At 41.3% G+C, this 17,876-nt stretch overlaps 2 protein-coding genes across 8 annotated transcripts in view; one reads left to right on the top strand and one right to left on the bottom strand.

Annotated features, from left to right (window-relative positions):
- The window catches only part of LOC128684512 (long-chain fatty acid transport protein 4), a 197,246-nt gene that overhangs the window by 33,197 nt on the left and 146,173 nt on the right, over positions 1–17,876 (bottom strand). The window lies entirely within an intron of this gene.
- Positions 1–17,876, top strand: part of LOC128684511 (probable oxidoreductase PXDNL) — a 50,006-nt gene that overhangs the window by 27,221 nt on the left and 4,909 nt on the right. For both annotated transcript variants that reach the window (XM_070096410.1, XM_070096412.1), the window contains exon 6: positions 1,573–1,753. In XM_070096410.1, coding sequence (XP_069952511.1) covers positions 1,573–1,753 — 181 coding nt within the window. The remainder of the gene's footprint in view (positions 1–1,572; positions 1,754–17,876) is intronic.

The raw sequence follows: 17,876 nt of genomic DNA, 5'->3' as shown, positions 1-17,876 counted from the left end.
TTCTAACATACATATGCCCACTGGATACCCAAGCCCCTCGCACACAAAACCTCCTTTACCTTCCCTCCCTTCAATCTTTCTTAGGGTGACCCCTATCCTGCCTTCCCTCCACTACAGATTAATACATCCTGCAAGTCATCCTATTTTGCTCCATTCTCTCTAAATGCTCAAAGCACCTCAACAACCCCTCCTCAGTTCTTTGGATAACACCTCCTAATCTCCAAGCTACAAATTCTCTACATAATATTTACACCACACACTTCCTTCATACATGACATCTCCACTGTTTCCAGTTTCCTTGCTGCAACATTCACAACCCATGCATCACACCCATGTACAAATGTTGATCCAGGTCCACATTCCTTTATCCGAAATTCTGAAATTCGAAAAGTTCCAAAAACCGAAGTTTTTTCAAGGAGTGTGGAGCATCAGTCATGCCTACATAACTCCAACGCATCAGGTGTCAGTTGTGTTTCAGCGCTTGTAGTGTTCACACGTGCATCTGCTGTTCGCTGATATTTTGTTTTTGCTTTTCATTTTGTGACTGAGTTTAATTTCACTGTGAAAATGTCAAAAAGAGCTGCAGATACCCCTATGGGTAACACTGAGAATAAGAAAAGGAAGCATCTGAGGTTATGAATAACGAAGAAAGTAGAGTTACTGCAAAAGCTTGATCGTGGTGTGTCAGTACGGAGTCTTACTGAAGAATATGGTGTTGGAACTACCACTGCTCCACACATCCCCCTGCCAAACTTCTTGTGAAAAGTAATGTTTTCGGCATCTACTTGCCCCCTAATGTGACATCTGTATTACAGCCTTGTAATCAAGGAACTTTATGCTCCATGAAGAGCAAGTATAATGACTTTTTTTTTTAAACTGTACGCTTGCTGCAGTCAACAGAGTAGTAGGAATCCAAGAGTTTCTGAAAGAGTTCAGTGTGAAAAAGTCCCCATAGACAAGATGGTGAAAATGTGTGATCAGTTAATTGCTGGCCTTGAACAACCTGCATTTATCAGTGAGCAAGACATTATGGCAATTTACTCAGTTAGAGAGAGATTGCTTAGACAGAAACCAGATGACACCTGAAGAAGTCTTTAAAAATGCAGTCTGTCAATCGTCTTGACAATCATGTTCCTTGTCTATAATTATCCCATTATTTCATTTATCAATATATTACTCTATAAATAAAGCGTAGTAGTGTAGTAGTATTTGTAGTCTTTATTTATTCTATTTAGTGCGAGTATTCATGTATTTTTGCTGCAATGTTAATGTTTGATTATGGGGTGCTGCCCTAGACCTCACCTTCATTCTGAAATTCTAAAAATTCTGAAATTTGAAACACTACTGGCCCCAACAGTTTCGGATAAAGGAATGTGGAACTGTACCACCATGCTCTTATACATTCACTTTGCCTTCATTGATAACATTCTTTGTCTTTATGTACTACGAATTTATAGTACTGTATTTAAACAAGCCAGTAATGAATGTCAAGTGCATTGCTTCCAAAAATTTAAATTTTTGTTCTTAAAAAAAAAAAAAAATGAATAACCAAATTTCCTAATGTTATTACAGATATCTGCCAATTACTTTTCTGGTGCCCAAAATCTGAGTCAGCTGCTGATGCCATTCAACAAGCTGACAACAGAATCACTTGGGCCAGAGAGTTTAACATTCTCTGGTAACGAAGAAGACATGTATCTGGACCTGGCTTGGAACCAACTATCTGAGGGCGTGCATCCTTCTGCTTTTGGAGGTGAACCAATGATTACCTATTTATTATTACAGGTGCTCCTCAATTTACAATAGTTCAACTTCGTACAATATTTTGACTTGGCGACAGTGCAAAAGCAATTACTTTTTAGATGAAACCTTAGATAATTACCCTGCATGAAGGCAGCAAGTCTGTAACTTGTACTTATTTACTTTTCAATACTGGTATTTAGTTACAGTAATTATATGTTTATTTACTTATTCAGTGACAGTAGTTAATTATTTAGCATATTATATTCAAAGCGTATGACAGGGTGGATAGGGGGGCAATGTGGCAGATGTTGCAAGTGTATGGTGTAGGAGGTAGGTTACTGAAAGCAGTGAAGAGTTTTTACGAGGATAGTGAGGCTCAAGTTAGAGTATGTAGGAAAGAGGGAAATTTTTTCCCAGTAAAAGTAGGCCTTAGACAAGGATGTGTGATGTCACCGTGGTTGTTTAATATATTTATAGATGGGGTTGTAAGAGAAGTAAATGCGAGGGTCTTGGCAAGAGGCGTGGAGTTAAAAGATAAAGAATCACACACAAAGTGGGAGTTGTCACAGCTGCTCTTTGCTGATGACACTGTGCTCTTGGGAGATTCTGAAGAGAAGTTGCAGAGATTGGTGGATGAATTTGGTAGGGTGTGCAAAAGAAGGAAATTAAAGGTGAATACAGGAAAGAGTAAGGTTATGAGGATAACAAAAAGATTAGGTGATGAAAGATTGAATATCAGATTGGAGGGAGAGAGTATGGAGGAGGTGAACGTATTCAGATATTTGGGAGTGGACGTGTCAGCGGATGGGTCTATGAAAGATGAGGTGAATCATAGAATTGATGAGGGAAAAAGAGTGAGTGGTGCACTTAGGAGTCTGTGGAGACAAAGAACTTTGTCCTTGGAGGCAAAGAGGGGAATGTATGAGAGTATAGTTTTACCAACGCTCTTATATGGGTGTGAAGCGTGGGTGATGAATGTTGCAGCGAGGAGAAGGCTGGAGGCAGTGGAGATGTCATGTCTGAGGGCAATGTGTGGTGTGAATATAATGCAGAGAATTCGTAGTTTGGAAGTTAGGAGGAGGTGCGGGATTACCAAAACTGTTGTCCAGAGGGCTGAGGAAGGGTTGTTGAGGTGGTTCGGACATGTAGAGAGAATGGAGCGAAAGAGAATGACTTCAAGAGTGTATCAGTCTGTAGTGGAAGGAAGGCGGGGTAGGGGTCGGCCTAGGAAGGGTTGGAGGGAGGGGGTAAAGGAGGTTTTGTGTGCGAGGGGCTTGGACTTCCAGCAGGCATGCGTGAGCGTGTTTGATAGGAGTGAATGGAGACAAATGGTTTTTAATACTTGACGTGCTGTTGGAGTGTGAGCAAAGTAACATTTATGAAGGGATTCAGGGAAACCGGCAGGCCGGACTTGAGTCCTGGAGATGGGAAGTACAGTGCCTGCACTCTGAAGGAGGGGTGTTAATGTTGCAGTTTAAAAACTGTAGTGTAAAGCACCCTTCTGGCAAGACAGTGATGGAGTGAATGATGGTGAAAGTTTTTCTTTTTCGGGCCACCCTGCCTTGGTGGGAATCGGCCGGTGTGATAATAAAATAAAAAATTATATTCACATTCAACAATTACGATATTTTCGACTTACAATGCGTTTGTCAGAATGTAATCCCATCGTAAGTCTCCCATAAGAACAGTATCATCAGCAAAAAGTAACTGTGTCAACTCCCATTTTGTATTTGATCCCCCATAATTTAATCCTACCCTTCTCCCCAACACCCTAGCATTTATAAATAACTAAAAGGCACAATACTGTGACTGGAACAATACACAAATAACCCACACATAGAAGAGAGGGGGAAGCTTGCTCATAACTCGGATATTGGCTCATAATTCAGAGCAAAAAATCGACCGACTGACGGTTCATATCTCGAAAGACTCCTAAGTTGGGATACTTGTAAGCTGAGGTTCCACTGTATTTGGGAGTTGACACATCAGCGGATGGGTTTATGAAGGATGAGGTAAACCATAAAATTGATGAAGGAAAAAAGGTGAGTGGTGCACTGAGGTATCTGGAGACAAAGAATGTTATCCAAAGAGGCAAAGAGAATGTATGAGAGTATAGTGGTAACAACATTCTTATATGGGTGTGAAACATGGGTTGTAAATGCTACAGCAAGGAGGCAGCTAGAGGCAGTGGAGATGTCGTGTCTGAGGGCAATGTGTGGTGTAAATATTATGCAGAAAATTTGTAGTGTGGAAATTAGGAGGAGGTGTGGAGTTACTGAAAGTATTAGTCAGAGGGTTGAAGAGGGGTTGCTGAGATGGTTTGGTCATTTAGAGAGTATGGATCGAAGTAGAATGACTTGGAGAGCGAATAAATCTATTGGGGAAGGAAGGAGGGGTAGGGGTTGTCCCCGAAAAGGTTGGAAGGAGGTGGTAAAGGAGGTTTTGTGGGCGAGGGGCTAGGACTTCCAGCAAGTGTGCATGAGCACGTTAGATAGGAGTGAATGGAGACGAAAGGTTTTCGGGACCTGACAAGCTGTTGGAGTGTGAGCAGGGTAATATTTTTTGAAGAGATTCAGGGAAACCAGTTAGCTGAACTTGAGTCCTGGAAATGATGACGATGAAAGTTTTTTCTTTCTCTGTGGGTCACTCTGCCTTGGTGGGAAGCCGCCGACATGTTAAAAAAAAAAAGTATGTAAATGAAAAATTTTTTTTTTTTTTTTTTTTTTAAACAAGTCGGTCGTCTCCCACCGAGGCAGGGTGACCCAAAAAAAGAAAGAAAATCCCCAAAAAGAAAATACTTTCATCATCATTCAACACTTTCACCACACTCACACATTATCACTGCTTTTGCAGAGGTGCTCAGAATATAACAGTTTAGAAGCATATACGTATAGAGATACACAACATATCCCTCCAAACTGCCAATATCCCAAACCCCTCCTTTAAAGTGCAGGCATTGTACTTCCCATTTCCAGGACTCAAGTCCGACTATATGAAAATAACCGGTTTCCCTGAATCCCTTCACTAAATATTACCCTGCTCACACTCCAACAGATCGTCAGGTCCCAAGTATCATTCGTCTCCATTCACTCCTATCTAACACGCTCATGCACGCTTGCTGGAAGTCCAAGCCCCTCACCCACAAAACCTCCTTTACCCCCTCTTTCCAACCCTTTCGAGGACGACCCCTACCCCTCTTTCCTTCCCCTATAGATTTATATGCTTTCCATGTCATTCTACTTTGATCCATTCTCTCTAAATGACCAAACCACCTCAACAACCCCTCTTCTGCCCTCTGACTAATGCTTTTATTAACTCCACACCTTCTCCTAATTTCCACACTCCGAATTTTCTGCATAATATTTACACCACACATTGCCCTTAGACAGGACATCTCCACTGCCTCCAACCGTCTCCTCGCTGCTGCATTTACCACCCAAGCTTCACATCCATATAAGAGTGTTGGTACTACTATACTTTCATACATTCCCTTCTTTGCCTCCATAGATAACGTTTTTTGACTCCACATATACCTCAACGCACCACTCACCTTTTTTCCCTCATCAATTCTATGATTAACCTCATCCTTCATAAATCCATCCGCCGACACGTCAACTCCCAAGTATCTGAAAACATTCACTTCTTCCATACTCCTCCTCCCCAATTTGATATCCAATTTTTCTTTATCTAAATCATTTGATACCCTCATCACCTTACTCTTTTCTATGTTCACTTTCAACTTTCTACCTTTACACACATTCTCAAACTCATCCACTAACCTTTGCAATTTTTCTTTAGAATCTCCCATAAGCACAGTATCATCAGCAAAAAGTAACTGTGTCAATTCCCATTTTGAATTTGATTCCCCATAATTTAATCCCACCCCTCTCCCGAACACCCTAGCATTTACTTCTTTTACAACCCCATCTATAAATATATTAAACAACCATGGTGACATTACACATCCCTGTCTAAGACCTACTTTTACCGGGAAGTATTCTCCCTCTTTTCTACACACCCTAACCTGAGCCTCACTATCCTCATAAAAGCTCTTTACAGCATTTATTAACTTACCACCTATTCCATATACTTGCAACATCTGCCACATTGCTCCTCTATCCACTCTATCATATGCCTTTTCTAAATCCATAAATGCAATAAAAACTTCCCTACCTTTATCTAAATACTGTTCACATATATGCTTCAATGTAAACACTTGATCTACACATCCCCTACCCACTCTGAAACCTCCTTGTTCGTCCGCAATTCTACATTCTGTCTTACCTCTAATTCTTTCAATTATAACCCTACCGTATACTTTTCCTGGTATACTCAGTAAACTTATTCCTCTATAATTTTTACAATCTCTTTTGTCCCCTTTCCCTTTATATAAAGGGACTATACATGCTCTCCGCCAATCCCTAGGTACCTTCCCCTCTTTCAAACATTTATTAAACAAAAGTACCAACCACTCCAACACTATATCCCCCCCTGCTTTTAACATTTCTGTCATGATCCCATCAGTTCCAGCTGCTTTACCCCCTTTCATTTTACGTAATGCCTCACGTACCTCCACCACACTTACAGTCTGCTCTTCTTCACTCCTAAAAGATGGTATACCTCCCTGGCCAGTGCATGAAATTACCGCCTCCCTTTCTTCCTTAACATTTAAAAGTTCCTCAAAATATTCTCGCCATCTACCTAATACCTCCCTCTCCCCATCTACTAACTCCCCTACTCTGTTTTTAACTGACAAATCCATACTTTCCCTAGGCTTTCTTAACTTGTTTAACTCACTCCAAAATTTTTTCTTATTTTCATTAAAATTTCTTGACAGTGCCTCTCCCACTCTTTCATCTGCTCTCCTTTTGCACTCTCTCACCACTCTCTTCACCTTTCTTTTACTCTCCATATACTCTGCTCTTCTTATAGCACTTCTGCTTTGTAAAAACCTCTCGTAAGCTATATATACTTATATATAGAGTTTGCTACCACCCACAGTTCCAAGTATCCACAGTAGGTTTTGGAACAGATCCCCCACTGATACGGAGGAACTACTGTAATACTAAAAATGCAACATACACACACTAGCAATCCTGCACCCTGGATAGCATTACTTAATCCTTTGAGTATTCAGAGGCCAAATCTCAAGAGTGACAGCCAGAGTCCAAGAATTTAACCCGTAAATGGTCCAAACGTATATATATACGTTTTTACAGCTAGTGCCCCAAACGTATATATACGTCTTATTTTTCCTGCCTTCAAATTTGACACAATTGGCCTGAGATGCCTTGTCAGCATAGAATGGGTCCTAACACTCAGTGTGCGTGGTATTAAAAAAATCTGGGACCACTTAGTGCCTTGTGGGAGCACCAATTCAAATGAGCGCCAGCTAGAGCAAACAGCACAGCAAACACCTGGGATTCACTGATGTCATGTAGTATTAACACTCCCATTTTAAGAGGAAAGTGATTTTGACCCTGAGTTTAGTAGCCTTGAGGTGGATGTGGCCACAAGTGGTCGAGGAAATATCAAAAAACCTCGATAATAACCCATGTGCAATACCCTTTCAGAATGTCTTATAACCTATGCCCTAAGTAAAGAGAAACAATTCTGGCTGGCTGGCCAGCTGGCTGGTTGGCAGGCTGGCTGCCTGGCTGCCTGGCTGGATGACTGACTGACTGACTGACTGACTGACTGACTGACTGGCTGGCTGGCTGGCTGGCTGGCTGGCTGGCTGGCTGGCTGGCTGGCTGGCTGGCTGGCTGGCTGGCTGGCTGGCTGGCTGGCTGGCTGGCTGGCTGGCTAGCTGGCTGGCTAACTGGCTGGCCAGCTGTGTGGCTGGCCGGCTGCTGGCAGCCTGGCTCTATCTCCGTTTGTTTGTCTGTATCTATGTCTATCTCTGTCTCTCTGTCTCTATCTCTGTCTGTCTTTGTCTATCTTTGTCTCTGTCTATCCCTGTCTATTTCTATCTGTCTCTGTCTATCTGTCTATCTCTTTCTATATGTCTGTCAATCTCTGTCTCACAGGTAAACATAAATACAAGTATACATAGTGTAAATTACCTAGGATAACCCAAAAAATCCAGACAAAGTGCTATACTCTGCTTGAAGATGTGAGTAAACGTGATGGCGCAGTCTTGTGGCTCTCTCTGAGACAGTGAGGTAGACGGATAGACAGACAGACAAGGAGCTTGACAGACAGACATGTTTGTGTACTAGCGAAAACAAAGGAGGGCAATGCTCATCAAACGTCACTTCTAATCTTTTCTTATCTGCTGCACCCTCCCCCATCCTTGTGTATGCTCATCAAACGTCAGCTCTTATCAGATGTTATCTCATCTTATCATGTCACCGTCAGGGGTGGACTTTGCTTTTCACGCTTCAAGGGAACTTATTAATTTATTATTACATATTTTTCTTCTCCTCCTTCTCCTTCTCCTCCTTCTTCTCCTTCTCCTCCTCATTATTATATACTTCCACATATCCAAAACATTGCTGGGACATATAAATACTTTGTATATATTCCAAGACAATAGTAAATGGCCAAGGCAGGTGTTAATGTCCACCTGTCAGTATGTTTGTGACAATGTGAGTACAATTTCAGTACCTAATAATAGTGTCAGAACAAAGATTGGTTATGAAATAACAAGAACTACTATAAATTGTAATTATCAGAACATGAAAAATATATAAAATAACATGAAAAATAGAAAAAAAGGTATATCGGCAACACTTTTGCAAGCGGCAGCACCCCATGTTGCCATCAGGTGATCCCCAAGTGCCAACTTTGCGGCCTCATATCTCAGTAAGTACTAACTCTAATTTCTTTCTTTTATCCTATAGCACTTAGAAAATGTGCTCTTTTTCAATAAAAAAAAAAATTATTTTTTTTTATTTTTCAAAATATTCGGGGCACTTGGGTAGTGAATGTACATATACGTTTCGACCGTTTACGGGTTAAAAAAAAAAAATTTATTTTTTCTTATGAAATGGTGGAGAATATTTTTCTGAAGGTAATAAAATAAAAAGTACAAAATCTGATGAAAAATTGAAGGAATTATGCTCTCGCGAATTTTGCTGCATTAGCGATATTTACTCATCAGCGAATTTGCAGACTTTGACTCCCATTTTAGGTCAATTACATTATTCCAGTCGGCCAAATTCTTAGCTATTTGCTAGTATTACTTCTATTTTATCGATTGGGCACAAGAAATTGCCCTGGCAGCTGTTTCAACTACCCAATAAAGTGATCAGAAATTGGTAATTTGGCCAATTTAACACAGTTCAAAATATTCCAATTTCAAAATAGGGTCCAGAATAAACAATGCAGGCATTCCTGGCACTAAACTAACATTTCCTCTGTTTATTAATTACATTTTCAGGCTTTACAAATGAATTACATTTTGATTTTTTATTCATATAATGAATTTTTATTCACACCAAAAAATAGAAGATTTACTGTTATGCAATATTGTAATAATTGTATAAATAATATCAGCACATTCGTGAACATATATTAGACCCACCAGCTGATGTGTATTAGACGTGTGACGTCATTTGTTTACTCTTGAACATTGGCAAAAAATGAACATTTCTGCTATTTTGAGCTCAGTTTCAAGCTATTTTCAGTATTAAAACCAATCAAAATCATCTCTATTTCTGTAATATCTGGAGTATCTGAGAGAGTTAGAGCAAAGGAAGGGGTAGCAGTAATGTTGAATGATCAGTTATGGAAGGAGAAAAGAGAATATGAATGTGTAAATTCAAGAATTATGTGGATTAAAGTAAAGGTTGGATGCGAGAAGTGGGTCATAATAAGCGTGTATGCACCTGGAGAAGAGAGGAATGCAGAGGAGAGAGAGAGAGATTTTGGGAGATGTTAAGTGAATATATAGGAGCCTTTGAACCAAGTGAGAGAGTAACTGTGGTAGGGGACCTAAATGCTAAAGTAGGAGAAACTTTTAGAGAGGGTGTGGTAGGTAAGTTTGGAGTGCCAGGTGTAAATGATAATGGGAGCCCTTTGATTGAACTTTGTATAGAAAGGGGTTTAGTTATAGGTAACACATATTTTAAGAAAAAGAGGATAAATAAGTATACAAGATATGATGTAGGGCGAAATGACAGTAGTTTGTTGGATTATGTATTGGTGGATAAAAGACTGTTGAGTAGACTTCAGGATGTACATGTTTATAGAGGGGCCACAGATATATCAGATCACTTTCTAGTTGTAGCTACACTGAGAGTAAAAGGTAGATGGGATACAAGGAGAATAGAAGCATCAGGGAAGAGAGAGGTGAAGGTTTATAAACTAAAAGAGGAGGCAGTTAGGGTAAGACATAAACAGCTATTGGAGGATAGATGGGCTAATGAGAGCATAGGCAATGGGGTCGAAGAGGTATGGGATAGGTTTAAAAATGTAGTGTTAAAGTGTTCAGCAGAAGTTTGTGGTTACAGGAGGGTGGGTGCGGGAGAGAAGAGGAGCGATTGGTGGAATGATGATGTAAAGAGAGTAGTAAGGGAGAAAAAGTTAGCATATGAGAAGTTTTTACAAAGTAGAAGTGATGCAAGGAGGGAAGAGTATATGGACAAAAAGAGAGAGGTTAAGAGAGTGGTGAAGCAATGTAAAAAGAGAGCAAATGAAACAGTGGGTGAGATGTTATCAACAAATTTTGTTGAAAATAAGAAAAGGTTTAGGAGTGAGATTAACAAGTTAAGAAAGCCTAGAGAACAAATGGATTTGTCAGTTAAAAATAGGAGAGGAGAGTTATTAAATGGAGAGTTAGAGGTATTGGGAAGATGGAGGGAATATTTTGAGGAATTGTTAAATGTTGATGAAGATAGGGAAGCTGTGATTTCGTGTATAGGGCAAGGAAGAATAACGTCTTGTAGGAGTGAGGAAGAGCCAGTTGTGAGTGTGGGGGAAGTTCGTGAGGCAGTAGGTAAAATGAAAGGGGGTAAAGCAGCCGGGGTTGATGGGATAAAGATAGAAATGTTAAAAGCAGGTGGGGATATAGTTTTGGAGTGGTTGGTGCAATCATTTAATAAATGTATGGAAGGGGGTAAGGTACCTAGGGATTGGCAGAGAGCATGCATAGTTCCTTTGTATAAAGGCAAAGGGGATAAAAGAGAGTGCAAAAATTATAGGGGGATAAGTCTGTTGGGTATACCTGGTACAGTGTATGGTAGAGTTATTATTGAAAGAATTAAGAGTAAGACGGAGAATAGGATAGCAGATGAACAAGGAGGCTTTAGGAAAGGTAGGTGTTTACAGTGAAACAGATAAGGCTAAAGAGGTCTTTGTGGCATTTATGGATTTGGAAAAGGCGTATGACAGGGTGGATAGGGGGGGCAATGTGGCAGATGTTGCAGGTGTATGGTGTAGGAGGTAGGTTACTGAAAGCAGTGAAGAGTTTTTATAAGGATAGTGAGGCTCAAGTTAGAGTATGTAGGAAAGAGGGAAATTATTTCCCAGTAAAAGTAAGCCTTAGACAAGGATGTGTGATGTCACCGTGGTTGTTTAATATATTTATAGATGGGGTTGTAAGAGAAGTAAATGCGAGGGTCTTGGCAAGAGGCGTGGAGTTAAAAGATAAAGAATCACACATAAAGTGGGAGTTGTCACAGTTGCTCTTTGCTGATGACACTGTGCTCTTGGGAGATTCTGGAGAGAAGTTGCAGAGATTGGTGGATGAATTTGGTCGGGTGTGCAAAAGAAGAAAATTAAAAGTGAATACAGGAAAGAGTAAGGTTATGAGGATAACAAAAACATTAGGTGATGAAAGAATGGATATCAGATTGGAGGGAGAGAGTATGGAGGAGGTGAATGTATTCAGATATTTGGGAGTGGACGTGTCAGCGGATGGGTCTATGAAAGATGAGGTGAATCATAGAATTGATGATGGGAAAAGGGTGAGTGGTGCACTTAGGAGTCTGTGGAGACAAAGAACTTTGTCCTTGGAGGCAAAGAGGGGAATGTATGAGAGTATAGTTTTACCAACGCTCTTATATGGGTGTGAAGCATGGGTGATGAATGTTGCAGCGAGGAGAAGGCAGGAGGCAGTGGAGATGTCATGTCTGAGGGCAATGTGTGGTGTGAATATAATGCAGAGAATTTGTAGTTTGGAAGTTAGGAGGTGGTGCGGGATTACCAAAACTGTTGTCCAGAGGGCTGAGGAAGGGTTGTTGAGGTGGTTCGGACATGTAGAGAGAATGGAGCGAAACAGAATAACTTCAAGAGTGTATCAGTCTGTAGTGGAAGGAAGGCGGGGTAGGGGTGGGCCTAGGAAAGGTTGGAGGGAGGGGGTAAAGGAGGTTTTGTGTGCGAGGGGCTTGGACTTCCAGCAGGCATGCGTGAGCGTGTTTGATAGGAGTGAATGGAGACAAATGGTTTTTAATACTTGACATGCTGTTGGAGTGTGAGCAAAGTAACATTTATGAAGGGGTTCAGGGAAACCGGCAGGCCAGACTTGAGTCCTGGAGATGGGAAGTACAGTGCCTGCACTCTGAAGGAGGGGTGTTAATGTTGCAGTTTAAAAACTGTAGTGTAAAGCACCCTTCTGGCAAGACAGTGATGGAGTGAATGATGGTGAAAGTTTTTCTTTTTCGGGCCACCCTGCCTTGGTGGGAATCGGCCAGTGTGATAATAAAAAAAAATTCTGTAATATATCTTCCATTCTATCAAAAGAGACCAAGAAATCGTGAATAAAACTGTATTTAACATACGAAGAACACTGCAATATCATTGTTTTGATCCAAAATTATGGTCGCGTTTTTTTTCTCATTATGCACTGCATGCTGCAGTATTTGTTTTATGTGGTGCACACTTACCACACAGATGTATTCTCTCATATCTAGGCCCAAATTTACCACTCACAGTTATCTGAGTGAGATGAGCTCAAGCCATAGTTCTACAGCTTGGACCCAGTCTTCAAAGCCTTAGAACTACGGGATGTACCCTCAAAGGGTTAAGAGATCTTCATATGACAACAATTATACATATTTTTTCCTAGTACAGTGGGCCCCCGCATACCGTTGGCATCACATAACGTTAAATCCGCATACCGATACATTTTATCGCTAAGATTTTGCCTCGCATACCGCTAAAAAATCCGCTCAACGCTATTCGTCCGAGACGCGTCTAATGTGCGGCCTGAGCCAGCCTCACATGTTCCGCTGGTGGCATTGTTTACAAGCCAGCCTCCGCGGTAACATCCAAGCATACAATCAGAACATTTCATATTATTACAGCGTTTTTGGTGATTTTATCTGCAAAATAAGTGACCATGGGCCCCAAGAAAGCTTCTAGTGCCAACCCAGTGGTAAAAAGGGTGAGAAATATTATCGAAATACTGTGGTACCATGGTCAACTGCTGATGCTGCTGCTGCTGTAGCACTGTCAGCTGCTGCTGCTGTAGCACCGTCAGCTGCTGCTGCTGTACCACCGTCAGCTGCTGCTGCTGCTGTAGTACCGTCTGCTGCTGCTGTAGCACCGTCTGCTGCTGCTGCTGCTGTACCACCGTCAGCTGCTACTGCTGCTGCAGTACTGTCTGCTGCTGCTGTAGCACCATCTGCTGCTGCTGTAGCACTGTCAGCTGCTGCTGTAGCACTGTTAGCTGCTGCTGCTGTAGCACTGTCAGCTGCTGCTGCTGCTGCTGCTGCTGTAGCACTGTCAGCTGCTGCTGCTGCTGTACCACCGTCAGCTGCTGCTGCTGCTGTAGTACCATCTGCTGCTGCTGTAGCACCATCTGCTGCTGTGGTAGCACTGTCAGCTGCTGCTGCTGTAGCACTGTTGTTGGTGTGGCTTATTGAGAATACCAAGAAACAATTAACCCCAGAGGGTTAGCCACCCAGGATAACCCAAAAAAGTCAGTGTCATCAAAGACTGTCTAACTTATTTCCATTGGGGTCCTTAATCTTGTCTCCCAGGATTCAACCCACACCAGTCGACTAACACCCAGGTGAACAGGGAAAAATGCCTGGAACTAGTGCTCATATTGGTGAATTTAAAGCCAGCAAAGGTTGGTTTGAGAGATTTAAGAATCGTAGTGGCATACACAGTGTGATAAGGCATGTTCTGGAAGAAAATGCCAAACAGGACCTACAGTACTCAGGAGGAAAAGGCACTCCCAGGACACAGTGTCTCATCAGTCATTGCTGCATCTTCAATAAGGTAAGTGTCATTTATTCTTCATTTAGTAGAGTAGTACATGCACAATATATATTGTGCATGTACTACTCTACTATTGTGCATGTATCCTTCTCTTTGTGTATAGGAAAATGTATATTTCATGTGGTAAAATTTTTTTTTTCATACATTTGGGTGTCTTGCATGGATTAATTTGATTTCTATTATTTCTAATGGGGAAAATTCATTTGCATAACGATAATTTCGCACAACAATGGGCCCTCAGGAACGGATTAATATCGTTATGCGGGGGTCCACTGTATAGAGTATCTGTATAATGAATTTAATATGCATAAATAGCAGATTATTTATTAATTAGCTTTGAAACCCATTGTAGCAAATACAGTGGACCCTTGGTTTTCGTGTTTAACCCTTTTGAGGTTTCGGCCGTACTAGTACGGCTTACGCACCAATGCTTTTGATGTATTAGTACGCATAAATTCTAGCACCTTCAAATCTCGCGGGAAAAGGCTGGTAGGCCTAGATGTCAGAGAATGGGTGTATGGTCAGTGTGCGCGGTAGAAAAAAAAAACTGGGACCTAGTGGCGAATTGTGGGAACGCCATTTTAGTAGACCTTGTTCACCATGCCTTGCCGTAAGAAGCTCCTCACTCCTCGGCGAATTGGGACAGTTTTGTCTCCCAGTGACAGTTCTAATACAGATGGAAGTGCCAGTGAAGATGAGTTTCAAGGTTTTGGTGAGGTTGTGACCGAAACTAATGACCATAATATCAGTAATAGTGAGGAAAACCCAGACGACCCTCAGCCTTCCACCTCTGCTGCTGGGCCGTCTTGTTCACGTTCAGTTGTACCAGAATCAAAGAGGAAACTCCTATTTTCCCAAATCCTGGACTCAGATGTGTGCATTGGTGATGATAGTGATAGTGAATATGAACTACAAGCTCTTGAAACCAGTTCCTGTAGTGATAGTGAAGTGGAATATTCTCCAGTGAAGCATCAGCATATACGACGATATATGCACTCTGGTAGTGTGCCATATGCTATTCCAAGGGGAAGGAGTACATCTCGGAGTACATCCTGTGGCTGTACAACAGGAAAAGACAGTGAAAATGACGATAATAGTGTTGCAATTGGGATGGAAAATGTGAAGGGTGGTGGTAGTGGTGGTGCCGGCTCTGAGGCACGAGCAGTCGGCCATGCTGCCACCCACACCGCTGCTTCAGCTGGTCTACAACAAAAGCCACCATCCCCCACCCACCCACCACACCAGCCTCCACAACCACAGCCACAACCACCTGTCAATGTCCAGTACCCACCAGCAGACCGCACCTGGGACTGGCAGGAAGCTGCCAATTTTGTTCCAAATCCCCACCAGTTTGATGAAAGCCAAAGTGGAATACAGCCATGTTGTACACTGGGGAACAATGCCACTGAACTGGAATGTTTCGAGTTATTCTTTGACGAACCCGATGGAAATTATTGTCAGGGAAAGCAACAGATACTACGAGTACACCATGGAAAACACATTACTTTCACCAAAATCACGTCTACACCAGTGGAAGGAGACAACTGTGGCTGAGATGTATCTTTTCTTTGCCACAATAATGCTTATGCCACACGTGTATAAGCACAGAGTGAAATCATACTGGTCAACAGACCGCCTGATTGCAACCCCAGGTTTCAGTGATATAATGGGAGTGAATCGATTTGTGTTACTGTTACGTATGCTTCACTTCTCAGACAAAACCAGGCCTGACAGAAACGGCAGGTTATATAAGATTAGGAATGTGTTTGTGTATCTGAAAGAGAAATTCAATATGTATTTTTATCCCTTTAGGAAGCTTGTAATTGACGAGTCTTTGATTCTGTTCAAAGGAAGATTCTCTTTCAAGCAGTACATACCAAGCAAGAAGAAATGCTTCGGTATGAAGTTGTTTGTGCTTGTTACAGTGGTCTGGTATTGGATATTACTGTGTACACTGGAAGTTATACATTGCAAAATACCAGGAAGTTATTGGGCATCTCTGGTGATGTGGTTAGAATAATGATGGAACCATACCATGTTAAGCGGCATATATATATATACTGATAACTGGTACATAAATTCTTCCTCCGTAAGCCATGCGTGTTGTAAGAGGCGACTAAAATGCCAGGAGCAAGGGGCTAGTAACCTCTTCTCCTGTATACATTACTAAATGTAAAAGGAGAAACTTTTGTTTTTCCCTTTGGGCCACCTCGCCTCGGTGGGATACGGCTGGTGTGTTGAAAGAAAGAAGAACTCGTACACAAACCCCTCACTCAGTGATTTTTTGCGAGTGAACATTACAGATGTGTGTGGCACAGTGCATGCAAATTGTAAGCACATGCCCAGGTTTGACGCTGGCACTTGCAGAGGTGAGGTGCAGGCGTTTGCTGCCAATGACATCATGGCATTTCAGTGGCATGACAAACGAGATGTCACACTGTTGTCATAAGTTCACCCTAATGAAATGGCAGACACTGGCAGGCAGCATAGAGAAAGCAATAAACCCATTCTAAAACCTACAGCTGTGATTGATTACACCCTCAATATGCGCTCAGTGGACAAATGTGATATGCAGATTGGGTTTGCTGATTGTGTTCGCATGAGGTAAAAGTGGTACATAAAACTCTTTTTCCATCTTCTGGACATTTCCATGCTCAATGCTTATAATATGTACAAGATGAGGACCAGAAACAAACCATCATATGGCAAATTCTGTTTGTCTGTCATCAGACAAATAGTATTCAAGTACCAAGGAACAACACCTGCAATAGACCACCCACTAAATTATCAACAACTACCTTCTCGTCTGAAGCATGGTGATCACTTCCTAGTAAAACTGCCTGCTACTGCTTTCAAGAAAAAGGCTCAGAAGAGGTGTTACGTCTGTGCACATACAAAAAAAACGCCCACAACAACGCAGAGACACTCGTTTTATGTGTGAGGAATGTAAAACACCACTGTGCATGACACCATGTTTCAAAGACTTCCACAGGCTGCAGAACTTCTAGAAACATTCTCTGTAACTGTATATGTGTATATAAAATATAGAAAAATAGTAATAAACAACATTTTATATCGTTTGTGTGTGAAAACAACAATTATAAACAATATAAGGACAACAGTGTTTGTGCAGTTATTGTGTAGTAAATAAAGAGAAAAAAATTATAAAATAGTGCTAATATTGGTCTCAGGCCATAAAAGTAACTTGTAAAACAAAATTAAAATAGAAAATAGCACCTAAAAAACAAAAACACACAATTCCGGGTGACAGCAGTCGGCGATGATACCATACATGGGGCATTTTCTGTCAACTTCAAGCCTCCATATCTCGATAAGTATTGATGGTAAAATTTTTTTGTTTAGCCTATAATGTTTAGGAAAAAAAAAAAAACTATTTTTCATAAGAAAAAATCATTTTTTTTTTTTTTTAAATTTGGGCGACCCTGAGAACAAGTCTCTGAGAGGGCCTGCCGACCCTCAAAGCGTTAATCCGGTTCCAGAGCCATCGGCCAAAACTGATATTGGCCAAAACCGAAACCATTTTCCCCATAAGAAATAATGTGAATGGAATTAATCCATTCCAGACACCCAGAAGTATCAACAAAAAATTTTTTTTTAACTTAAAAGATAGATTTACATGCACAAAAGAATGAACATTACACATGACACTTACCTTCATTGAAGGCTGTTGTTGCTGGAAGGAAGAGAGGGAGGAGGGGAGAGGGAAGAGAAGTTATTCCTTGGAAGGGGAATCCCCCTCCATAAGGACTGTAGGTACCAAGTCCTTATCCGGGGTCACTTCCCTCCTTTGTTTTTTAATGCCACTAGGACCAGCTTGAGAGTCACTGGATCCCTGTCGCACAAAAAATCTGTCCAGATATGTCTGTTTCTGGTGTCTCTTTAAAATTTCCCTAAAATGGGACATGGTATTGTCATTGTAAAAGTCGCCAGCACGGATTGCA

The sequence above is a fragment of the Cherax quadricarinatus genome, chromosome 4, assembly GCF_038502225.1.
Source record: "Cherax quadricarinatus isolate ZL_2023a chromosome 4, ASM3850222v1, whole genome shotgun sequence".
Classification (NCBI taxonomy): domain Eukaryota; kingdom Metazoa; phylum Arthropoda; class Malacostraca; order Decapoda; family Parastacidae; genus Cherax; species Cherax quadricarinatus.
Note: the sequence above shows the minus strand (reverse complement) of the source record. Positions and strands in the feature narration are given on the sequence as shown.